The 26,108-nt window shown below is 49.1% G+C and overlaps 2 protein-coding genes across 2 annotated transcripts; both read right to left on the bottom strand.

Annotated features, from left to right (window-relative positions):
- Window positions 1-9: 9 nt before the first annotated feature.
- LOC122369765 (probable methyltransferase-like protein 15 homolog) lies at window positions 10-19,946 on the bottom strand. Its single transcript, XM_043344729.1, has 4 exons — window positions 19,767-19,946; window positions 5,927-6,156; window positions 5,101-5,271; window positions 10-870 (listed from the first exon to the last, which is right to left on the bottom strand). The coding sequence occupies exons 2-4, from the start codon at window positions 6,153-6,155 to the stop codon at window positions 116-118; spliced, it is 1,155 nt and encodes a 384-aa protein (XP_043200664.1). The 5' UTR covers window position 6,156; window positions 19,767-19,946; the 3' UTR covers window positions 10-115.
- LOC122369771 (U1 small nuclear ribonucleoprotein C-like) lies at window positions 7,777-8,878 on the bottom strand. Its single transcript, XM_043344734.1, has 3 exons — window positions 8,870-8,878; window positions 8,179-8,499; window positions 7,777-7,890 (listed from the first exon to the last, which is right to left on the bottom strand). Exons 1-3 carry the CDS (start codon window positions 8,876-8,878, stop codon window positions 7,777-7,779), a joined length of 444 nt encoding a protein of 147 aa, XP_043200669.1.
- Window positions 19,947-26,108: the final 6,162 nt, after the last annotated feature.

Here is a 26,108-nt window from a genome sequence, read left to right as displayed (position 1 = left end):
AAAGCTGTGTGAGCAACTGAATCCAATTTATTACACTGGTCAAGCACCAACAGGCGAACAATAACACCGGTCACTGGGTTGTCTGCCGACATACCGTGGGCACATACCTGCGGTTTCAGAGCTCCTCCTCTCCACCGCACTTCTCCGCCACTCGCAGTTTGGCGGAGCGGCTGCGCGGGTTGTGCGCCACCTCCTGTTCGCTGGGCACCAGCACGCGCCGGTTGACGGGCCGCCAGCGTTTGAGCTGAGCCGGCGGCAGCAGGGCCGGGTCCGGGGCGCAGAGGGCGGCGCCGTGCCGGCCGGTCCGGTGGCGCCGGCCGGCCTCCTCGCTCAGCGGGCTCGCTTGCAGCGCCTCCTTCAGCACCCGGTCCTCGAGCGAGTGGAAGGAGAGGGCGGCCAGCCGACCGGCCGGCCGCAGCGCACCGTGCGCCGCCGCCACGCCGGCCTGCAGCTGGTTCAGCTCGTCGTTGACGAAGATGCGCAGCGCCTGGAAGGTGCGCGTGGCGGCGTGCGCCGGCCGGCCCAGCTTGTCGCGCCGCTCGCGCTGGCAGACGGCGCGCACCAGCTGCGCCAGCTCGCCGGTGGTGCGCAGCGGCCGCAGCATGTAGCGCGCCTCCACGATGGCGCGCGCGATCTTCCTGGCCATGGGCTCCTCGCCGTAGGCGCGGATGATGCGCGCCAGGGAGGCCTCGGAGGCGTGCGCCAGCAGCTGGGCGGCCGTGGGCGCGTCGGTGGCCCGCTGGCCGTCCATGCGCATGTCGAGCGGCCCGTCTCGCGCCAGGGAGAAGCCGCGGCCGGCGTCCTCCAACTGGGTGCTGCAGCAGCCGCAGTCGAGCACAGCGGCCGACACCGAGCCGGGCCGAACGCCCGCTGTCGGCACAGGCCAGTGCGAGTGTATAAAGCGCACGGAACATAAAATATGGTCAGTACATATTCACAGGACATGCAGCGTACAGTAGGTCTACTAAAAAAGTCCCCCGCTCCAGAGGCGGCCGGCCGGCCGAACCCCCGGATTCCAGCCCCGACTCTATTGCGCAGGCCGCGGCAGCGACACGGGTCAGGTCGCGGCGCCCGGCGAGTGGGTCAGTTGGCGGCGGCCGGCCGTGGAGTGAGGACGCAGTGTGTGGGGCGCAGAGATGCCGCTGTGCAGAGGAGGGGAAGATAATGACTCTGCACGATGCCTGAAATGATGCCTTTGTGATCTAAATCAAACACCTGCAGTGCATATCCTCCCTTGCCTCATTCCTATTTTATCATAATCCTTCAATAATCTGTAATGGCCATTCAGCGCAAGCAAGCAAACAAAACAACCCGTTTAGCGGCCACAGCATCTCGGATAAAAAAGCGGCAGTGATGATTAGAATAGACTTAGCGCGAGGGCAAATCGAGGGGTATAACTATATGTATCACATACCGAGTACCTATTTTATTCCTATCTAGCGAATTAAGATTGGAGATCTTGTCCAACAAGTCAGCGGCCGTTCTAGACACAGAATAATGCTTTGTTTTCGGTCACATCATTATCTGCAATAATTCGAAGCGAGGTTTACCCTCGCCGGCCGAGAAGAAGGGGTGGATGCCTCCACCATGCATTTTTGTGCGGTAGCTCAAAGCACACTGATGATAGAAGGCTGACATTTCACATGCCTTACATTTCAATCAAGCCGGATCACTTGACATCAACCACGTTTTCAGGTCAGATCACTTAACTATGTCTTAGGTAAACCTCTGAACGGTTGTCGGTTATAAAATGATGCAATCCGCAATGCACTTAGTGTCGTATAAGCATAATGGGGAATTATGGAAGATGTTAATGTGGCGTCGGAAATAATCTGAAACTATACCTCAAGCACATGAAATCGTGACTTCATACATTCTTGGCAAGGTCTAATGCTTCACTTTTGCATTGTTCACCTTGCGTGACGTCATTTATGACGTCACTTGTGTCATAGGAGTGTTTCGTCAATAACTCCCGATCAAAATGAGCTAGCCAGTCTGGACAGCCATCAATGGACTTTGCAAGACTTGTCGAATCAAATGTTATGCAACATGTCCTCCTTTCAACAGCTTCGTGACCTGCGCTGCCCTAACATGACATTGACCTGAGGTAAACAAAACATCCTAACTTGCTTCACGTAAAAAAAAAAACAAATCGACGCATCTGAGAATAGAAAACACGATTGTATTGAAATGACGATAATGCGTTTAGTTATTTACCAAGAACCTATCAAATGCCTTGGGGCCCTTGACCTGCCCTAAGAGGTCACTGATATTTTAAAATGGGGTGCCAGTCGCTACGTCACGTAACAACGGAAGCGCTCGTTTTTTTTCCGCGAGGCTCTAGCAGCTAGCTCAATTATAGGAGCTAAACATGGGGTCGGGGAATCGCTCCCTTCTCACTCACTATTTGGCCGGGATAGTGTTTGCAATTATTGTTAAAATCTAGCATTTTGATATTTCAAATGACCCATTTTTTCCCGCCCAAGTCTTTCAATTCAAGGTCATAACATCAGGTTACGTCAAGTGACCTTACCTCAAGGAAAGTTCCTGTGCTCATCATATCTACCAATATATATCTCATGATATCTACCAATACGACTATAACCAATATTAGTCGGTAAATACACCGACTAACCGATCGCTTCAGAACTTTCAGCGATTTTAATGGGCAACAGTATATGTATTTGAAACGTTTACTTTGCAAGTTTGACATTGTTGACAGAAAGGCCGGGTCAACTCAAGTCAATGGGAGAAAATTGAACTGCGCTTTTTTGGACGGAACTATACTCTGAAAACATGTGGTGCTTGATGAGATACAATACTGAATGAGAAAATTGTTTGTTTTGTTGGGGGCCATCTTTTTCGGTCTGAAAAGGCCCTTGCAGAGCTATGACGTAACTATGCTGTGGTGTAGTAATTGGGTTGTGCGAGCCAGCGACGGTGATCTGCGGAAGCGAGACTGTTCCCCGTGGGACGATTGCCCTGTCGGGACGGTCCAGCCATCTCCCAAACGGTCACCCGAAGAGGATTATGTGTCCTGGAATGGATCCGACATCAACTACAGGTTGGCTGGTGGGGTGACCTCCAGTCCAGAGAGGGAAGCATGAAGACTATGTAGGGGCGATGCGGATTGGTTTTTCCTGAGGATAGCGATGACGGAAGGAATCTAGCACCCTTGAACCTTCCTTATACTGAATGTATCTCAGGCTGCGTTCCTAAAAATCTCCTAAGCGTTTTTTTTTCTCGACATCGTGAAGGTGTCATTAACAAAAATATGAAATTCGGGAGGCTAAATTAAATATAGAAAATGTGGCCATTAGAACATTATCAGTTGCGTTCAACATAACCGCAAGCATGTTCACACATCCAGCTTACATATGAGCCATGTAATAATTATTTTTGATAGACATGCTTAGTTATGAAATCATCTGAAGTGTTTGTAAAGTTCCACGATACGGATCTAATATCCTGCTATGCTATGACCATTTCTGGTCAGGTCATGTCTTTGAACATAGGCCAAATTTTTCAAATGACCTTTAAAGATAAACTTGCGATTCATTCGAAGCGTTTTGATAAGAGGAACGAAGAGGCTGGTAAAATTAATTTCATGCAAGTTTTAAGCTAAAAACTTTAAAGTGTTTGTGGAAAAGCAATTGGTTTTCTCATAATACCGATGGTGGTAGTTGTTGTTATTTACATGCTAAGCCGTTGACCCTAATTCAATCTGACAATATTATTCAGATTTCAGACATAGCGGTAAACGAGCTGATTGTTGTGATAGGTTAGGCTCTTCGGTCGATTTCAGAGTGGGAAGGATGATAGGAATTAGGAGGAGACAGGGGGCCTGGGCGGGAGTCCTGGACCTCATGCTCCGCTGGGGCCGAGCCCATCACGTGGGTTGGATTGCCCTGACACATGGGTAGCCCTGGGCGGTGTTTCACGGCCCCGCGCTGCAGCACGCTGCGCTGCGCTGCTGCATTGTTGCGGCGGTTGATATGAATTGGGCTCCACGCTAGCGTTGCGAGCCATAGGTGCGGGAGCCGGGGGGGGGGGGGGCAGTGGGTGCAGCTTGCCCCCCCCCCCAACTCTGGGGCCGTGGGGGCGGTGCCCCCACAGCTTTGAGACGGAATACCACATTGTTTTGCAAATGTTTTCTTTTTTGTTGAAAAAGCCGAGAGATGAAAAATAAGTGGCCTAAAACCGGTGAGAAAACTAGATTTGGGGGGACCCTAGGTTGATCTCTATTATGGTGTGCCCCCAGTCGGAAAGTATTTCCCGCGCCCCTGTTGCGAGCTTCCGAGTCTGTTGATGTTTCCATGGAAATTGGAAACCCAATGCACCGGTGCGCACAACGCACCCTGTCTAAGCAAAATTTTACCATCGATGACCTCTAGTGACATGACCTCTGGCTATGACCGGATCCAAAATTAGCTGAAGTATTTTTTTCTTCTTTTTGCTACTTTTGACGCTACTTCGAATACCACTTAAATGCCCAAAGCTGAGTTATAAGAATGATCCTCAATCCCCATTTCCCCTCCAACAGGGCGTGAGAGTCTAGGCATTCATGTGGGGCACGGGCTAACAATGACTATCTCATCGGCCATGAACATCTACTGCCATTCTTTAACACCGGTTTCGCTGCGCTGAGCGGTGGCCGTCCCGTTTGTCGGATTCTACAGCTGGCTGGTGGAAAGCGTTACCGGCCGCCCGTCCACCGCCCGCGGGCCGGACCGAGCGGTCCCGCTGACCCTTCCTGACCTGATACCGGCGCGATATGGGACAGGCAGACGGGGGTTCGGCTCAGCGAAGGCAGCGCCCACTGGTGCCGGGGACTTTTTTAATAGACCTACTGTACACACAGGCTAATACATCCATACGGACTACTGCAACTCAAAATATACGGCATATCTCAAACAGCCATCTCCTCAGGTACCCTTAGCCAAACGGCATACCCGAAACTGTCTGCTGATCGCTCAACTCCTACAGCACACTCAAAACTACCGATGGCTGGTGGTCGGCATAACGTTACCCACCGGACCAGCTGCCCAGCTACCCGACTGCAGCTGCCCAGCTATCCAGCTGCAGCTGCCGGCCACTGACCTTCTGTGAGGAGGCGTGGCAGCTCGCTGAACCTGCCCAGCAGCGGCACCACTCGGCCCGATCCGCGCCACTCGGCCGACAGACGGCGGGCGCGCGCGAACGCCGAGGGGTCGCGGTCCAGAGCGTACACCGTCAGACCGGGGACGGACTCGAGCAGACGCTCCGTGTGACCTGGGGGAAGGGAAGGGCAGGTCACGCCGGGACGGACTCGAGCAGCCAAACAGTGGTGACCTGAGGGTGGGTCAGACGGGTCAGGTCAGGTCAGACCGGGGACTGTCAGACACCCTGAGGGCAGGGCAGGTCAGGTCAGAGCGGGGCGGACTCCAGCAGCCGCTCCGTGTGACCTGAGGGCCAGGCCAAGACTCAGGTTAGACAGGCACTGACTCGAGCAGTAGCGTAGTGTGACCTGAGTCAGGTCAGCGCGAGTCGAACTGGGGTAGCCACTCCGTGTGACCTGAGGGCCAGGCCAAGACTCAGGTTGGACAGGCACTGACTCAAGCAGTCGCGTAGCATGACCTGAGGGCAGGGCATGCCAGGTCGGCGGGGAGGGACTCCAGCAGCCGCTCCGTATGACCTGCGTCCTGCCCCACCCTCAGGTCAGAACTCCAGGAGCTAAGCACTAGTTAGGTAATGCGGCCTGTGGACTTGTGACTTGTGATCTGCAACATAACGCCACGTTCAGCTACGCGCGTAAAGCACATATCGCACGCATATAAACTAACGCTCGCTGGAAGCTCGTTCATGAAGCATTACCCGTCCCAGAGCCTATCCCGTGCTTTTTGGAACGCACCACATCATCACTCACGTCATCGCCATGCGTCCTCACCTCCTGCACCGAACGTCATGTCAATGACGGTGTCTCCGGGTCGGAGGGCCAGCAGGGAGCACACCTCTGCCGGCATCACAGGCACGTGTGGCCGCGGTGGCAGCTCGGCTGGGGGCGGCGGCGGCTCGGCAGAGGAGGACGGCTCGACAGGGGTTGCCGGGCCCGCCGTACTGGAGGAGCGCCGACAAACGGGCCGCAGAGCGCGCAGCATCGCCCGGTGACACCACATCCTGACAACACAGGGGGAGAGAGTGAGAGGGGAGAGAGAGAGAGAGAGAGAGAGAGAGAGAGAGAGAGAGAGAGAGAGAGAGAGAGAGAGAGAGAGAGAGAGAGAGAGAGAGAGAGAGAGAGAGAGAGAGAGAGAGAGAGAGAGAGAGACAATACGATTTAACGTTAAGTGCTGCGAATATGTCTACATATTCGCGAATATGTATGTGCTGGACTGCAGTAGTTGTGACCGAAGCGGTGGGGCTACAGTGTCCTTAGAGGCCGCCTGCCACCGGTATCAGGTGCTGGCTCTCAACCAGTCGTGCAATTCCGTGATCAAACAGGCGACTGTCTCCCCACCCACAGGCCGTTTGCAGGCTGCAGCTCCCCTTTTCTATGAACTATGGCCCTTTTATATTATTTCGGTTATTCCTCCGTTCATCGAAAATGCAGTCAACTGTAAAACTAAACAGAGGCCTCTTGCACCAAACTACCTAGCTAGGTAAAATCGAAAACCGGTTTCAGAATAAGCCAATCTAACGGTGGTAAATTTGTTTGCAATAGCCCAATACATAATCCTACATGTGCTTGCTAAATTTTGCACGCAAATTGTTACATTTGACACTTGGACTGGGTATACGATGCAAAATAATCCAAGCATTGGTGCAAGAGGATTTTGGTGCAAGAGGCCTCAGTGCTTCCGAGAGATACCCTCTGCAGCACGGCGAGAAAAATAATGAGAAAATTATTGAGGGATCTCGGCTAATATAATCTGCGATTGTCCGTAGCAGGGCATGCGCACGCAACCCTCATATAACGCAAGCAAGTTATTGGAAGCATATAAATACCTAACCTTACACCCCCGGCCTATGACTAAACGCGTTGAACGTATTTCACGCACGTCTGAAATCATAGTAAGCAGGCCAGGTACTCGTGTATGAATGATCCGTGTGCTTTTGGAACTCGCAATCGAATGACGAAGCGCTAGGCAGCGATTCTGGACCGGAGTTTACAGCGCAGCCGCCCGGACCTAGCCAGCCTTCGACACCATGCAGATTGCAGAGCCCCGGTAACTCTGCATTGATCGTTCCACGCTGTGCTGTCCCCGGTATTCGACCCACGACCTGTGACCCGGTGAGATTTGTCAGCACTGAGGGCTGCTCGTCGGCCCGGTTCCCCGCACTCCCCGCCCTCCCCACACGTATCGGACCGTCCAGTGTACTCCGTCCCTCCGCGATCCCCGACCGCCCGGCTCGGCAGAGGGAGGGCCGAGAGCCGGGGACCGAGCTCCGAATAATCAGCCAGCCCCTGCAACAGGCGCGTTCAAACCAGCTCAGAACAGGCTTTGGTGGTATATTTACGCAATGAATGGTCTGGCCAGAACGAATTAAAAACACTGAGTACGAGATAACGTTTGAAGACATCACCTGGCCTGGAGAGAAAAGGAACGACTCCAATGAATAGGAAAAAATCTTCAAAGAGGGCAAATTTTACCAGAGAATACGCACGCCTATGGGTGTAAAATGACGAGGCAAAGTTACCTGGTGCTATGATTCGCTTGGTTATACGATAGTGAGCGGAATGGTACACCAGCTATGACAATGACATGACAACCACGCGCCGACAGTCCACTCGGCCGGTCGTTAAGACATCCACAGAACGTCACATAGTGAGTTCCACTGCGGCGTCCACCGCAGCGTCCACCGTCCAGCGCAGCGTCCACCGACTCCGGACAGCGGCGGCCGGTCAGCCGCCCGCTGTCCGGGCCCAGTCAGACAGTCTCAGCGCGGACCAGGGGCCGTCGCCGCCCCCCGCCCACACTAGTTCTGCATGCCCGGGCCTCCCATCATCATGGGCGGCCGTCCGCCCATGATCATCATCGGCCCGCCCATCGGGCCCATGGGCGGCCGCATCCCGCCGGGGCCCATCATGTGCGGCCCGCCCATCGGCATACCGGGACCCATCATGGGCGGGCCCATGTAGGGCCCCATCAGGGGCCCGCGCGGTCCCATGGCCGGCTGGCCGGGCCCGAGCGGCGGCCGCGCCGGCGCGCCGCCCATGTTGGCCGGTGGCGGGATGGCAGCGCCGCCCTCGCGGCCCGCCACCGGGCCCTTGCCGGCCGCGAACGGGTTGTTCTGGATCTTGCCGGCCTTGAACGCAGCCGTGGTGGCGTCGATCAGCGACTGGGCCTGCTCCTCCATCCACTTCTGGTAGTAGATTTTGACGTTCTCCTTGTGTTTGCGTCCCGAGCAGTGGGTTTTGCGCACGGACGGCGAGTCGTGCGTCAGGTAGGTGTCGCAGTAGTCACAGAAGTACTTGGGCATGGCGGCGGTCTGGAGGCTCGGCGACTGGGCGGCACGCGCCGGCTGAAACCCAGAGGGACGGACAGCGTCAGATGGGGCTGGACCCGCCCGCACCACACCACACAGGGTACATAGATACAGAAAACAATAGAACACAGACACCACGCCACTCACACATCATCCATTGCTGTAGATACCAATCAGGGTAGCAATGTGGCATTAAGCTAGGTAGAGCGCCTGAACGACTATACTCTGTTCCGTTTCAAGCTTGCAGCCGAAGTGCCCTGCTGAAAGCAGTGCGTGATTTCTGTATATACAGCTTTTACATTCAAATTACAATTTACTTTGACGCAAATTCTTGAGCAGAGGAGCGATCTGCTGGATCTGCTCAAGGCTGAAGAAACTCCGACTGCAAACTTGATATGGAACAGACTATAGACATAGTAGTACAGCTATCATCAGCTATGATCAGCTATCATATCATAGCCGGTCCACTCTCAGAACACTACATACCGTAAAGACAGGTTTAAGGTCCACCACAATGCATCAATAAAGAAAAATAGCAGAATCTCTCGATGGAAACAAACAACACCTGCGCAGATTTGTGACACAACTGCATGACAGTTAAACAATTTTACATCCATAATAAAGGCTGCTAGTCTTACAGCAAATTTAATGTTGTTTTTACGCGACAATTTGAAGATTCTCCTTTGTTTTATTCAAATCTTGACACTGTATCGTCAAAATATATTATACACCTATACCACAGGTAGATCAGGTCGTGTCTGGATGTGTGAGAGATGACAACGTGCAGAATGAACCAGGCACTGAAACATTACGATCTGAAGCTGTCTTATGAACCTAAAGTAAGCCAAAACAAGGGAAAACGTGCCACTAAAGGGTAAAAACGTGTTGTCGCATATATGCAACGAACATTATCATACACATGTATACATGTGTATGATAATTATATGTAGGTAATTGTAGTTGAGTTCATGATTTAGCTCTCTCTTTCTGGTCGAATTAAGTTTTAATTTATCGTGGATGCTCAGAACGCGTTAAAAAGGGAGTGAGCTGATAACTGGCATTACTAACCTTATATGCAAGCTGGATCTTGAAACACCAATCACATTTTAGGTCAGGTCAGGTCACTGACCTATAACGCAAAAAGAATCTTTGCACGATCCTAAATGTCGCAGCTTTGCAACGCCCTCAGGCCTCACTCAGCGCCAGCCGCCAGGGGCTATTTCGCAGGGCGATGAAACTTATTAGACGTAGCAACTTCCCCAATCACCCACAACCCGTAGGGGAGACCCGGGAGGTATGGGCCGGTATTGTGAAAAGGCAATTTTCTTCCAATGGGCAGTGGCTAGACCCGGTTTTTCACTCTGTGTGCGTGAAATTGTCTTTCGCCTGCAAAGCGTGCCTGATATTAGGCATCTGGGATAACTATTTTGTCTCGAGATAACTTTCAATAAATCATGCGCTTTTTCGATCCATCAAAATACACCGGGAGGATCTCTCTTAGAGCCCAGGAACCGCATAGGCGGCCAACATCTTACTTCATGGAGGTCACTTGGGCACATATGTATTTTGGTAAACTCATCATGCTCCATGGAATAAGATAAATAATATTTTTCAGTTCGAATGGAATTTGTAGTTACATTTTCGACCTTGCACGACAAAAATAAAACTGATTGAAGAGGACATTAAATGAAAGCAACATTTTATTGATTTAGGATCACCGGGGGTGAGTGGCCCGAACCTCCCGGTTAGGACGCCAGAATGTGCGTAGCATCTCAGCTCATAATCTTGCAAGAAAGCTTTAAATTGTCTATTCAGTCTTAATTTGCATGCTTTAAACTTTATGCTAGCGATGGTCTGACATAAAACGAGCCCGGTTCAAATTTATCACGAATTTTCTGTATGTGCCTTATTTTACTCGAAGAGGGCAAAAACGCTTTATCACCGCTCATTGCCAAAGAAGACTGAGGAAGATTTTGGAAATCACGTGGGCTGAATAACGGAATGGCTGCTACCAGTTTACGCGATCAAATGTTTTATTTAAAAATAAATGCTTAATACTTCTTCAAAACTGCGATGGCCCATACCTCCCAGGGGCCGATACCTCCCGGGTCTCCCCTTGAGATTTTTCATCAAGATCACCTAGGTCAGGCCGGTCACGTGACTACATCATTGTAAGTCAATGCGGTTAATAATATCAACTCGCGCCCCGCTAGGGGGGCGGAATCTGCCCCCCCCCCTCCGTTTTTCGCCAATAACTTCTAAACGCGTTACGCCAGCAACGTTAAAGGGACCCTCCCACCTCAACATTAGTTTTGAGTTGAGATAGCCAAGTTTGCGGCCAGGCTCAGAAACCACCATTTATCCTGGTCGCAACCCCCGCAGCTTTATGGTGTTCAAGAAATTTCTTCCCTTTACTTGCAGGGTGGGACCAGCGTGGTCCCTATCTCTTAACCATTACGGGAATCTGATGACGTCATCAGGCTTTCGAACGTCCGTTAAATGTTTGACTAAAACGTTTTGTAGCACGCGGTGGTATATGCTGCTTTGCGCGCAACAAATGCCGCACTTTCAAATAAAGTCGCTAGGAACAGCGGAGATCCCAAAAAGTAAACAAAAGTAAAAGTCTAATATCTTGAAAACCGGTGAATATTTTTCGATGAAATTTGGTAGATATTCGTTTTTGCTCTTTCTGAACCGAGCGACATCACTTTCATGCCAATTCATTAACTTTTTTGAAGGTGGGAGGGTCCCTTTAAACTTTCAGTACCTTATCATACATCAATTGAACACTTTCCCTAAAAAATTTGAGCGAAACCCGCCGGAAAATTTTTGAGAAAATGACGTATGAGACATGAGTGACGTCATGTCACGCTATTTTCGCCTCAAAAACAGCAAAACTTTAAACGCCGCTAACATCTTCATTTTTAAAGGAATCAAGACGTAACAAAAAAGGTTATATGTGATTCTACTTTGTCTATCAAATGCCTATCTTCGTTTTTTGAAAATTTTGGATTTTGGCCCAAATTGTTTCTAAAAAAACCTGACATTTTGGGGAAAATAACTGTACAATCCAAAATTTTGAGTGTATCGAAAAAACGGAATATATGTCAGAGGAGTGGTCTATGTGCTCCTAAAACCAATTTTTAGAAGAATCGGTTCAAAAATGATTTTTTTGGAAGTTCTAGACCTCGTACGGAAAGAAAAATAGCACCATTCGATTCAGGGGAGGATCCAGGAATTTTCGGGAGGGAGGGGGGGGGCGGCAAGTTGAAATAGGGGCGACCTGGCAATCCGGGGGCGCCAAACGGTCGTCAAAATCGAGAGTTTAAAACCCACGCCGTGAGGGGGGGCGTTGTCACGTCCCCCCTAGGTTTTTCGCAAATATCTTTAAAACGGCTGCGCGCAGCGCAGCCGTTTTCAGTATACATTATCAGTTAGGTATCATATATCTTTTCTGCACATGTTGTAAAAATGTGAGACCCGGGTGATGCAAGGTCAGGTCACCAGGTTATTCCACGTGACCTAACCTTAGAAAAAGTTCAAATGCTCACCATTGCTATACTGATTGAACGATCGCTTTAAAACTTTCAGCAGTTGATGAAAGCAACAATATTCATGAAATGTATATCTCGGAATTTTGATATGTGACCTAAGGTCAGGTCAGCTTTGCGACCTCTCTATTATATATACAGGGTGGGGCAGAAAGATTTACCTCTTGATTTTCTTAAATATTTCGGCCCTGAATAAAGATATCAAATTGATTTCTGGCACATTTATGCAGTAGCATGTCCACTTCTCAGCGACGGCATAATGACTCAATATGGTCACCTTTGTCCTTCACCACTGCCTCGAAACGTTCCTCTGCGGAGGGGCACGAGCGCCGCACGGTGTCCCCGCCAAGATTCGACGGTGTCGTCTCAAGGGCCAGCTTCAGGGCGGCGATTCTGCTGTGTGCTGCTGCACACACCCTCCTCTCCAAGATGGTCCAGATTGCGAAGTCCATCGGGTTCAGGTCTGGACTTGATGATGGCCGAATGTCTTTGTCCCAGAACCCAGGCATGTGGGTCTTCCACCACGGTTGAGCGATGTTGGCCGTTTGCGGCGGCGCACCGTCCTGGACGAAGACGTATCCGTCTCGGAACGACTGAGTGACCCAAGGCAAAACATGTTCCTCCAGCAGATGGACTTAAACCTGTAAATTAACTTTCACAGCCTCCTTGATGAAGACCAAGGATCCTTTTGAGCCGTCGGATGCGACGGCAGCCCAAACCAAGACACCAGCAGGCTTCTGGCGACGAAAAATGGTGCGATTTGCAGGATCAATGCTGGATGAACCATCTGCCAAAATTCTGACGTTTTGGGAGTGTCTCTGGGGCTCAAGCATGAACATGTTGTCATTGGACCAGAAGAATGCATTGTTATCGGCGCTCCTGATCTCCTCCAATGTCTTTTGGGTCCTGTGTAGCTGCTTTTCCCTGGATGCCGCCGAAATTAGGTGCCGATGTTGCACCCTGTATGAAATAAAGCCCAAGCCGTCGTTTATGATTCTCCTGGCGATTCTGGGCGAAACACCGAGTTCCCTTGGCAGTTTGCGCATGCTTCGTCTAGAACTTGAAACACCTTCTTGTGCACGATATTAACCAGCTTTTTGAAGGCAGATATTCCTTATTCTGCCTGGCATGGACTTCGTCGACACCAACTCTGTCTTTTTAAGTCATTTAATTACACTGCAAACAGTTTTTACGGCAACACCGAGCTGTTTGGCAACGCTTCAGGAGCTATGGCCACCCTACTTTAGCGAGGCAATTTGGGCTCTCTAAGTCATCTTCGCCATAGCTCACCAACAAATATTACGAAATGCAAAAACGATCCTAATGTTGATACATGAGTCAGTTGGAAAGCTGCATGCAAAATTTTAGCAAAATCCGTTCATAACTTTTTGAGTTATGGACTGAAAACCAACAGGTAAATCTTTCTGCCCCACCCTGTAGGTAAGTCTATGGGAGAAAATTGAAAGGCATCTTTTGGACGAGCGCCATTCTAGACAATCTCAAGCATTGGGATACAGATAAAATTAACACACTTAATAAGAACATTGCACCTGTGACCACTCATTAGTTATGTTCCAGAGATCAGGGAACTCCCAGGTCATGAAAGGTTCACAGAAAGGTTTTTTGTAAATAACTTTTGATAGATACATGCTAGAGCGATAAAAACTCAGTTATGTTCAGCTCAACGATACGGATCGACTGATATGCAATATGATCTTTCCCGGTCAGGTCATGACTTTGACATGAGGTCAAATTCTCAAAATTGCCTTTAAAAGTCATCATATTGTTCATTCGACGTGTCTCGAACTGAAACGTGATGCTGGCAAAGGTAACGTCGAGACTCTTTTGAGTCAAAAGTTATTACAGGAAGACATTGTTAATTCGTAAAACGGCTATTTTTAGAGTTTTTGCCCTCCGAAGACTAAAACGTTAACCTTGTGTCATATCTGAGGACAGGTTACGGAAACAGCTTTGAAGGGCTATCGAATGCGCTTTTCCGCTGCACTATAGCTGTATTGGTTTCCGAGTTAGGTATGTGCCGGTGTTTGGAAAAAAAAAGTTGAAATAGGCAACATTTTACTTTTAATGACCTATGGTGACCTGACCTTTCACCTGACCTAAAAAAGGACAGAGTTGTTTTCGTCCTGTTTTTGGACGATCTTTCGAATGCCGCTTACCGCGTGTCGCTACGCGGCCCAAGAGCCGAGTTAGACGAGGGGGCGTGACCCCCCCCCCCAGCACGGCACGGAAAACTTAGACCACTAGCACGGCGCGGGTTAAATGTCGTCGATTGGCGCCGCTGCGTTAGCAAAAGAGATAAGCAAAAAGGTGGCCTCCATTTGCTGGTGCGTCCTTCTTCTCCCGGTGATGTCCCTCTTTTCTGGAAGCGTCTCACCTATGCTGGTATGACTATGCCTCACTTCTCCCGGGGGCGCCCAACCTCTGCTTGGATCGCCCAATCCGTCATGGGGAGGCTCACTTTGCTGAAGTCGCATCATTTCTTCTAAGAACGACCAATTTGCTGTAGGCGGCCCACTTATCTGGGACGCCCATTTTTTGCTAGAAGTGCCCCTCTTCTTCTTGATGCGTCCCGCTTCTACTGGGAGTGCACCTTTTCTGTTAGGGCACGCCTTTGCTGCTGGGGAGTCCCTTTTTCTACTGTGAGTGGGGTGGCCCTTTCCTGTTCGGCGACCCCAAATTCTGCTGGGGGCGCCCCATTTCTGCCCAACTTTTGCTGGGGTGCCCCTCTCCTGCAGGGGCACTTATCTTTTGCTAGAGACGCCTCTTCTGGGGGCGCCCTTCCACTGCGGGGGACGTCTCTCTCCTGCCAGAGGCACCCCTTCTCTTCTTATGGGGCTCCTCTTTTTGCTTGGGCGCCCCTCTTCTGCTCGGAGCCGGGCACCACTCTCCTTTTACTGGGGCACAGCCCCTCTGCTGGGTGGCCCTTCCGCTGCCTCAGGGGCGCCCCTCTTGTGCAGAATATACTCCTTTTCTTCTTGTAATGAGGCGCCCCTCTTCTACCGGGGGCGCCCAACAGCTGCTGTCTGCTGGGGCGCCCATCTACTGCTGGGGCGTCTCTCTTCTGCCAGAAATTGTCAATGGGGCGCCCCTATCCTGCTTGGCGAGCCCAACCTCTGCTGAAGGCTCCCCATCTCTGATCAACTTTTGCTGTGGCACCTCTCTTCTGCTGGGGCGCCCCTCTTCTGCTGGGGGCGCCCCTCTCCTGCAGGGGACTCCTCTCTTCTGCTGGGGCGCCCCCTTCGCTGGGGCGCCCGTCTCCTGCTGGAGGCTCCTTTCTCCTGCTGGGCCCCCTCCGCTGCCGGGGCGCCCCTTTTCTGCCAGTGGCACCCATTTTTCTTATTATGGGGCTTCTCTTTTTTTTTTGTTGGGGCGCCTATCTGCTGTTAGGGCGCCCCTCTTCTTCTTTGAATGGGGGCGCCTCTCTACTTTTGCTGGGGCGTCGCTCCTTTTCAGGGGGACACCTCTCCTGCCAGGAGTGCCCCTCTTGAACAGAAGGCATCTTTTTATTCTTGTAATAAGACGCCCCTCTTCTGCTGGGGGCGCCCATATGCTTCTGGGGCGACTCTGATCTGCTGGGAATGGGCAATTGGGCGTCGCTCTCCTGCTTGGTGAGCCCAACTTCTGCTGGAGGCGCCCTATTTCTGCTCAACCTTTGCTGTGTCGCCTCTGTTTTGCTCGGGGCGCCCTCTCTGCCGCGGGCTATGGGCGCCTTTTTCGAATGTCGGGGGGGGGCGGCCGCCCCCGTCGCCCCCCTGGATCCGCGCCTGATTCGATTTGCCGTGAAAAACTGCATCAGATAGACTCCTTTTTAAGTCTTAACAACCAAATTCAAAATTTGACCTCACTTGACCTGACCTTGACCTGACCTCGACCTGAAATTCATCCAGATGTGGTCCATATCACTTATTGAGTGTGCCTATTGAATTCTATGAATAAAATGACCCATGAAACATGTGTCGCACATGCCCTTTTCTATATTTTGTTTCTGGTGACCTGACCTGACCTTGACCTTTGCATGACATTGTAGCCTATTGGTAGCCTAAGAACACGTTTTGGGCAATCAGTCTCAGTTCATTCTTTGGCAACTACGGTGCAAGGCCGATTCTGTACAAACTTGCATTTTGTACCCTTGACCTGACCTTGACCTGACCTCTGACCTACTTAAGCAAAAAAATTTGGCTCTTAACCTTCGCCCTGGTGGGGGGGGGGCCATTTTGGCCCCCCCCCCCTGTGGTTTTTCAGCGATAACTCAGAAACCACTTGAGTTAGCGCCCTGAAACTTTGTATAGCTGTTTATTCAACATTTTTACATCATGTCCTTTTTTGGGGGGTTCGGGTCAGGTCAGGTCAGGTCACAAGGTCACCAAAACTGACACCACCTCTAAAAAAGTTCAAAGCTCTCTCAAAGGCACAGCTTTTATCCGATCGATGTAAAATTTACAGTACTTGAAGATGTCACCCAGCTCTACAAAATGGCTATCTCGGATTTTTTATAAATGTGACCTAAGGTCAGGTCAGGTCATCGCTGCTCCCCATTATAAGTCAATGGGAGAATCGAAAAGTAGTTGTTTTTTCAGCTAAATCGGGCGTGATTGTTCCTATATTTCGTTATTGAAGTGTCTTGGGTCAGCAAATCACAGCCCATGTGAAACCATTTGCTTGTGACCTCGCTGAGGTCACGCTAGGTCATCTCCCTGGTCACCAGAGGTCACCAGCGGTTTTTCTGCACTTACTTGTTATTGAATAGAGATAGAGACTCCGTTCGACGTTTATCGTGTTTGTCTCGTCAATGCGGATCGAATGATATGCAGCATGACCTATTTCGGTAAGGTCATGACCTTGACCTGAGGTCAAATTTTCAAAATGACCTTTCGAGGTCAAACTATATATCATTCGACGCGTCTCGACGAGCCAAGCACGATGGTGCATGAATCGTTTCTCTATTTTCTCGTGAATGCATGCTATAGTTAAAAACATTTTCAACGAAATTTGCCAAGTTGACCTTGCATGACCTCTGTGGGCCAAACCGTTGAGCTGAGGTCAAATCTGACGAACCTTGGCGAAAGAGCTTGAAAAGAGCTATCGATTGCTTTTTTCCGCGGCTCTCTAGCTCTTCTAGTTTCCGAGCTACAGCGGAATATGTCCGGCAACACCGAAAACACTGAAATTTGACCTATGATGACCTCTAGCGACCTCAATATTGACCTTAGCGAAAAAATGACTGAAATACTTTCGAACGTACTTGTTATGGGCTTTCGTTTGCTTTTTTCCGCGTCTTCCTAGCCCTCTTCGTTTTCGAGTTAGACGGGGGGGGGGGTCATTTTGGCCCCCCCCCCCCACCAGGGCGAAGGTGGCTCAGACCCACACCAGGGCGCGGGTTAAGAGCCGCTCTGTTGAGAGCTTTTGATTGCCGTTTTCCCCGTCTTTCTACGACCATCAGTTCGGAAGTTAGACAGGGGGGCAGGATCGCCCCCCCCCCCCAGCAGGGCACGTATGGCTGAACATGATGTTAACCGCGGGGCACGGGTTAACATCATGTTCACTGCTGTTTTAGTACCGGGAAATGGCAATGATGTTAAAGGGACCCTCCCACCTTCAATAAAAATTATGAATTGGCATGAAAATGATGTCGCTCGGTTCAGAAAGAGCGAAAACGAATATCTACCAAATTTCATCGAAAAATATTCACCGGTTTTCAAGATATTAGACTTTTACTTTTGTTTACTTTTTTGGGATCTCCGCTATTTCTAGCGACTTTATTTTAGAAGTGCGGCGTTTGCGGCAGATGGTGCGCGCAAATAGCTTATACCTCCGCGTGCTACAAAACGTTTTAGTCAAACATTTAAAAATCGTTAGATATCTGCGCTGACGTCACACATTCAGAGGGGTATTCCTAAGCATTAGCCCCTCTGAATCAAAATGCTGCAATTTTGAAATTCAATATTTCTGAGTTAAGGCATTTCTCGATGTTGTGAGTGCCGAAACCGGTAATTGTGAGCCAGGGACCCCATTTTGGCTATCTCAACTCAAATCTTATGTTAAGGTGGGAAGGTCCCTTTAACCCGCGCCCCGTTGGGGTCTGACGAGCAACGCGCCCTGTTGGGGGGGAGGCAATTTGCCCCCCCCCCCCTAAGATCTCGAGAACCACGCAACATAGCGACAAGCGGCAAACGGTGCTGGATAGCCCCATCAGGGAACTACCTTGTGACCCAATTTCATTGACCTAGGTCAAACCGATGACGTCACAAGTCAGGTCAAAGGTCGAATTTTCACCGTTTACAGGCATTTCAAGAAATGCGTTGCAAAACCGAGTAAAATGCATTTCATTGAAAATCATCGATGGGGAAATCATGCTCGTCAAACACATATTTTGCTATTTGAGGTCACTGATACCAGGTCAGGTCACAGAGGTCAGGTCACTGAGGGTCACAATATGAAAATATCATGTGATGCATGTTTTATGGTCCATTTTACATGCCAAATAAGATTATGTGGGTCAGGCAGCCTTTGGGGTCAGTTTAGATTATGTTCTGGTGAAGGTCACGCCAAGGTCAGGTCAAGGTCAGGTCAAATTAGGTCAAAGTTCAAAGTTGATATTTTTGCATAAAATGGGCATCTATTCGATGCAGCTCGTCACGGGGAGTTCAATAGAGGTCTTTGTTTTGCGCTACGTGGTCTAGAATTGCTAAAATTTGAGATAAAAATTTGACGTCATCAATTTTGAAGTTTTTTCGCTATAACTTGGCCAAAAAAGGAGGTATCGATCTGAAATTTTGCAAGTATATAGAAGAGTGCAGGGACTATCACATATATTACGGTTTTTTCGTTATTCGGAAAATTTTGTTCTTTTAGCGTTTTTCTAAAAAACGAATTTTTTGATTTTTTGAGGGTCAAAAACCCAAAATTTTGAAAATCCGAGATGGCCATTTTGTAGCGCCTCCTCTTGTCTACATGACCATATAAAGAACTTTGATTGAAATTGCTTGGTAACTGTAGATTTTGTGAGCGTTTCAAGATATCATGTTTTTTTGCTCATTTTTGCTCGAACATGACCTCAGTTTGACCTCAATAACTCTTGACCTTAAGTGACCTAAGACTTGAAATTTTGAGTGAAGGTGTCAAATTGATGCCCGGGAAGGTACTGAAAATTTGGCGGCGCTGCGCACTGCCTTTTTCTTGTTTATCAGGAAAAACCACAGGGGGGGGGGGGCAAATTGGCGCCCCCCCAACGAGACGAGGGTTAAATATTAAAGCAGATGGAATCATGCATTTATATACTACTTGCAAGGTCTGCTGCTTCAATTAGGCACTGCTCAGATGTATTATATGACGTCACTAAGGTCATCAAAGTCAACTAGCTCCCCATCAAATTGAGCTAGCGAGCCTGGAAAGCCACCGATGAACTGAGCAAGACCTGCTGAAGTGACTGCTATGTAGTATGAGTTATGAGCTGCTATGGCCAACCTGGTGACATGAGCAACTTTAAATTGACATTAACCTAAGGTCAAAACCCTAAGAACCTAAGGTCAGGCCTGACCGACCCGACCAGCCATAACTCGCTGGAAGCAGAGCAAGGTCCGCGAGCTCAGTTACACGTGCTATAATGGCCCACCAATTCTCCGTCAATTTGAAAAATTGTTGTATTATAAATAAAAAAAATTGGCAAGGCCAAGCATAATAAAAGTACAATGTAAATGCTTTGCCTTTGCGCGGCTAAGAACAAATACTCACGTAAGAATGACGAAAAATCAGTCAAGAGACAACAACAAAGAAAGACTCAGATCAATCAAGACTTCTTTCACAGGCCTATTGCAAGAAAATGCTACTATTGATGTAACTGGAATTAACCCTTCGCCGTTGTGTAAAACGTTTCGCATGTCCCATGTAAAAAGATGATACGATTGTGAAGTGACTCCGACAGTTGTATTCAATAAGTATGTTCGCGAACAGCATCGACGAAATGACAAAAGCTGACAAATCAGCGCTTGCATTACCACGACCCTGATTGGTCTACTAACAATGACGTAGTTCTTTTACTCATTCTGACAGGTCTTAGAACATAGCCAAAGAAGCTAGCCAAGGCCCATGAATATAGAATGCCAGATGGAATGCTAAAGACTTTTTAAGTCTTTTGATAATTCTCAAAGCAAGATGGCGACTTATACGTACCGGGTGTTCACTAAAAAATGGGACAAATTTGTTTCGTGTGTATTTCGTGAAAAAATCACGCCAGTGAAACAAGTTCAGCACCACTACATTATCCTTCTTCTCCTCTTTCGAACTCTACAGCTCTCGAAGGCCTGTGTTCCCCTTGTCTGCCACAAAGCGGATCTTTGTCCGCGTGCGCCTCCATAGCTTTTGGCACGTGTCCGCCGTAATGGCAGCCATTTGGCGGCGGATTCGCTTGGTCAGCTGCTTCTTGGTCTCTGCTTCATAACCACCAGCGTACACACGTGACTTCAGGAGAGCCCAAAGTCGTTCGATGGGGCGGATTTGTGGTGCGGCTGGTGGGTTATCCTCCTTAGCCACAACAGGTATTTTCAGCTCTTCGAGGGTGGCAAGGACGTCCTTCTGGTAATGCGCCGGAGCGAGATCTGGCCAGAAAATAAACTTTTTACCACGGTAGTTGGCATCTACAAACTCCTTGAGCCTCGGTAGGCATTGGGTGCGGTAGACGTAGGCGTTCATTGCGCCACTCTCCATGATGAAGGGCTTGCTCAGCCCGTGTTCAGAAAAGGCCACCCAAACCATGACTTTTGGCGTGAACTTCTCCACTGTGGCGAACCGCACACCATCCCCGGCTCCAGATGCATCATCTGTATAAAATCCAACTTTTCCCGGCTGACTGTGACCTTTCATAGGGAAATATGACTCATCGTCCATGATAATTTGAGTTTTGTTGGTGGGCTTCATAGCGCTCCTTCGAAGCTTGCCACACCTGGTCTTCTGCTTTATTTTTTGGTCCTCTGTGGCCGCCGGAACACGCTTTCGGCGTCTGTAGCGTAACTTCGTCTTAGTGCTAAGTATTTTGCTGATGTAGCTGAGGCTTACACCAAACTTCCGTGCAGCCTTTCGCTGTGAGGCGCCGATGTGTTCCTTCATGTACCTTTGTAGGTTTAAGATCTCTTTTGGGGTCATTTTTTTCGCCTTCCGACCACTTCCCGGCTTCCTGCTAAGGGAGTCCCCTGTATCAAGCTTTTCCATGACGCGATACAGTGTTGTTTTCGAAATTCCCATCTTTTGGAAGTGTTTGTAAGTAAATGACTTCCCTTTGGACCAGTGCTCTTTATAAAAGGTGCCAATGAGCTCCCTTCGCTGTCTGCCTGTTAACCCGTCCATTTTGTCTGGGGGCTGATCAAAAATGAATTCAAGCGCGGTCATGTGTTAAAAATGTTGTATTTTCCACGTGCACTAAAATGCAGTAATCTATCCAGACGCACTTTCAACTGACAGCGCACAGAATATTGTCCCATTTTTTAGTGAACACCCTATAAACGTTACAGACAAGGCTATGTAAACCATTACACAAATGAGAATAAGAATATAAGAATATATAAGAATATAAACCATTCACTTGTTTGTTTTTTGTTTGTTGAGGGAAAGGGGGCCGGGCGCGCTAACTACAAGTTCATTTGTATTTGTATGTTGTTGTATTTGCGTTCATCTTTTGTCTTTAATCTTTATCATATGACATGACATTTATGTTTTACACTCATGTAGTTAGGAAAATATGTAACCACAGAAGCGTATTTCAGAAGCGTATTTCAAGGTCTGGCAGAATTTTGAGAATGAGTTCTGCCAGGCGCCAGCCACGGGGACCCCGGCATTCTTGCATTCATTCTTTCATACCAATTCTTTTGAATTAGACATTCCATAAAATAAAACCGCAATTAGTGATGCATTAAAATTGATGCGCTTAGTTAAAACTTTAAGTCCACATATCGTGCAAACTGAATTTCCATGCATGGCATTGCTCTTTCCACATTTCTCCGGACTCAATGTTTTTCCGAGTATTTCTAGTGACCTAGTTGAAAAGCTAGTGACTTTCCGATATGTCACTAGTATTTACTGTTTAGATTCTCGCTAGTGTCATCTGGCATTTCGGTGTGCCCACCAGCGATGCCATTCCTTGGGATTTGTCCCAAGATCTTGGGATTTGAACATTAACATTGGGATCTTGTGATTTGCACTGCATGTCTTGGGATCTGGCAGAAGCTGATTTCAATTTGTCTTCTCATGCTGTCGAATGCTTTTTCCTTGGTCGATAATAGATTTAAGAATGGATCTGCCTCACGGTCGGTTAATCAAACATATTGAAGTAACGGACGAAGCTTGCAATGTTTTTAGCAGGCATTATCTTCCCGAGATCGCAGCATTATTTTTGTACCACCAGTATAACGCCTTTTGGGGCGACTAACGGAGCGAGCGAGAGGGTGAGCCTTGCACGTGCGAAATTTCGAGGGGGTACCTCCAACTGACTTGTGCACGGCACCCTACTAACCGGTCTCTAGCGATGTGCCAAATTTGAGCACAATCGGCCCAGCCGTTCTCGAGATCTGGAAGCGGCACCCTGCACGTGCGCACGTGCAAAATGGGTCCCAACTGACTTGTGCACGGCACCCTACTAACTGGTCCCTAATCGTGTACCAAATTTGAGCGCCATCGGTCCAGCCGTTCTCGAGATCTGGAAACGACCCCTGCACGTGCGCACGTGCAGCAGCACCCCAACTCTGGCACATGGATATGCAGTGCCTAGTGGGTGCCTATCTACATGCCAACTTTCAGCGCAATCGGCCAAGTAGTTACCGAGATATTGCAACAATTACAAAACTGACACCTCTTCGTTTTGCACGTGGCACGTGCATAAGGGGTCACCCACATGCATCGGGAATAGTCCAATACTTGGTAGAAGGAATGAAGCTACCCTACAAAATTTACCACATGTAAATCGGTCAAGTGGTTGCTGAGATATAAGCCTCGCAAAAGCGTCCGCACGGCCGGCCGGCCGGCCGCTCATACTCAGAAATTTCCGTTAATCTAAGGAAAGACTCCGCTCGCTTCGCTCGCTCCGTAATTACTTGTTATGGGTATAGTAGCAGCTTTCAGTCGCTGTTCGCAACTGGCGCTCATTTGTTTAATTTCCAACTACCTATCAATGGGGATGGGTGGTTTGGCGGCATGATGTTGGGTGGCTAGGAAAAGCTTTTACAAACATTATGCCTAAAAAAAAAAATATTTCAGAAAGCGGCTCCCGCACAAAGCGTTTCATTTTACGGTTTTGCTTTATGGAGGCTTATCCGTTGAACGCGAACCAAAATAAGGGCAATTTGTCTTTGACCTCGGAAAAGTGTCTAGTCACCTGACCTCTTGGCTCAGCTGGACCAAAAATAATCAAAGCGTAACCTTGCGACCTTCACAACACTGCTGACGTCTTGTAACTATATAGTCCAGGGGACGAGTTAGGTCCTCGTTTAGACCCCCTCGCCATCGTCGGCTTGAAAATTCATGGGCCCCAGCCAGGGGCGGCGCCACGGGTTTTCGATAGGGGGGGACGGGGACTGTAGCTGTCCGAAAATCCCAAAAGTAGATACTGATCGTGTATGCAAAAAAAAAAACGAGGCACGTAACGCCGCGAAACTTGGCAAAGCCCAAAACACATCGAATGGTGCATTCCGTTTCCAAACCTATCCTAGGACACCTAAGATCGATCACCTTTTCAAGCATCCTTGCCTCTAAATCAAAATTTGCAGTCTTGCCAACTCAAAGCTGGTTTCCTACAAGCTGCGAATTGCTTAGGGATACTGGCCGCGTGGCCGAGTGGATTGGGTGTCCGGCTGGAAATCCGGAGGCGGGAAGTTCGCGACCGGTCGGTCAGTGTCGAGTAGCAGTGCCAACTATTCTTACGTTTCGTACTTTCAAATTTTCGATCTTACGTCTGATCAGCTTCATGGCTTCACCATCATATAGTCATGGAGGAAAAGTGGGAATGTCTTCTGCTCTGACAAGTGCGCCAAAACTGCAATATAATTTCAGAATCATGACATCACCACCTGATCCATATGCAACGGACAGGGTGCAGCTAATGGCTAGCCGTCAGTGGTCATGTCATTGGTGGTCACTCAAAAGGTCATGCTAGGTCATGGAAGGTCACCAGCCGTTATTTGATCACACTTTCTGATGGATTTTACTTACCAAGAGCTTCGCGGGAAAAACGAGCGCATGCCGCATGCACCGTTGAAAAAAATTGAGTGAAAGGGTCTCAGGCCCGGCGGCCTCTGCAGGTGAAATTCCCCAGGGTAGGATTCCGGTCCTTGTTGATTAACTTCGTCAAAAATGGCAGTAGAGCTGTGATGTCGGCACCATTGTGTTCGTCATGATCGAGCTGGCACGACCTGCATCGTTCTCATATTCACCCTCCAATCGTAACAACACAGCATGGGGATTGGCAAATGGCGGGGCACCCCCTTTGGGAGGTAATGAAGGTCTCTGGAAACCTCATCCCTCATCTCTTTAGCATTAGTGGCTCTCCTTATGGAACAGGTTTCTTGACTGGTCTGTTTCACCCCAGAATTCAAAGACTAGTCAAGGTAAAACCGAGCGCACCACAGTGAGCACAATTTGATAAGCTTGTGTATCTCAGTTTCCATGTAGAACCTTTCACGTATCACGTACCTAAAACACTTTCGTGCACTCATGCAAAAGCAACTGCCATGTTTCAATAGCTGGTAATGGCATTTTCACAGCCGCTGACGTAAGAAGGGGAGGGGGGGGCTCGATTAGACCCCCAGCCGTTCGGCCGCCGACTGAACTTAGTTTTGCAGAAAAAAACGAGTGCTATCGAACCCCTTGACGAGAGGGAGCCGATGCTACCCAATTATAAGGTCTTGGGCTACTGCGTGCTTTTTTGGTCCTGCCTGTGATCTATCCGAACACTTCTCCCCACAAGTGCTGGGGTTAAATGGCATAGATTTCAAATGGTTCCTGTGGTAGAACTGCCATGCTTGAATTTGACTAATTAGGAATGGAAAATAACCATATAGTAACGGAAATCTATGGAATTTCAGTTAACTTGGTTTTGTCGGCAATGGGGTCTGGCAGTGGGGTGGGGAGGTAATAACCCTGCCTGGCGCCCCAAAAAGGGGGGGGGGCACGATCCCCGAGGCCCTGCCGATCACCTTACAGGCATCACAGCTCCACACCTTTTGCAGATGGCCATTGGTCAGGACCCCCTGCGATACATCCCAACAGCAATCTTTATTCAGAACCTGCCTTGATTAACCAACGATGCATTAAATGCGACGGATAACTTTACAATGCATTATTATCAACTATTGAACGGGCCTCGCCGATAGGGGGTACTGTACCCCCCTAACTTTCGATAGCGGGGGACCTGTCCCCCCCGTCCCCCCCGGTGGCGCCGCCCATGGCCCCAGCGGGCACTGGCTTACGCGCAGATTCACAGCATAGGCTTTTCGATTTCGGGATTCACATAAGCTTTTAAGAGCTTGTTTTGGAGCCCATATTTCAAAACTCGGTGGTGAAAAACACTTAAAATCAGCCTGACCTCACCTGACCCTAGGTTCTCCAAATGTGTCACGGGACAAATTTCGAAATAAATCCAAAATGCCACAGACTTCGTTTCCAGAAGTTCTAACAGATTCGGACTTTGTGTTTTGGGTCCTTGACCCACCATTGACGGTAGACGAATGACCTGACCATAATATCAGATACCACCGGCTTCATGTTGTCTAGGGCCAGCATCTTCATTTTTCGTGAAGCTCTTATACTCGGTCAGGAACCGATCAGCTGTAGGAGTCCGATCGACCCCCTCCCCTCCCCTCCCCCGGCCTCTAGGTACAGTCCACAGCAGAAGTAATGTGTGTTTTCATTCATGGGTATGTTCTGCTTCTGAAGCCTAGGAACGATCAGCCAGACTGCAACGAGACTTAAAATGTAGCTTACATGTATCTTCACCCTTGCAGCTACAACTTTATCTATTGACGTCTTCTTTTCAATCAGTCTGCATTTAAAAATCGTCTGTCAAAGCCATCCGTTGAGATTGGTAAAACCACA

Source organism: Amphibalanus amphitrite, unplaced genomic scaffold, assembly GCF_019059575.1.
Source record: "Amphibalanus amphitrite isolate SeventyFive unplaced genomic scaffold, NRLGWU_Aamphi_draft 001070F_arrow, whole genome shotgun sequence".
NCBI lineage: Eukaryota > Metazoa > Arthropoda > Thecostraca > Balanomorpha > Balanidae > Amphibalanus > Amphibalanus amphitrite.
This window is presented reverse-complemented; position numbering and strand designations above follow the sequence as displayed.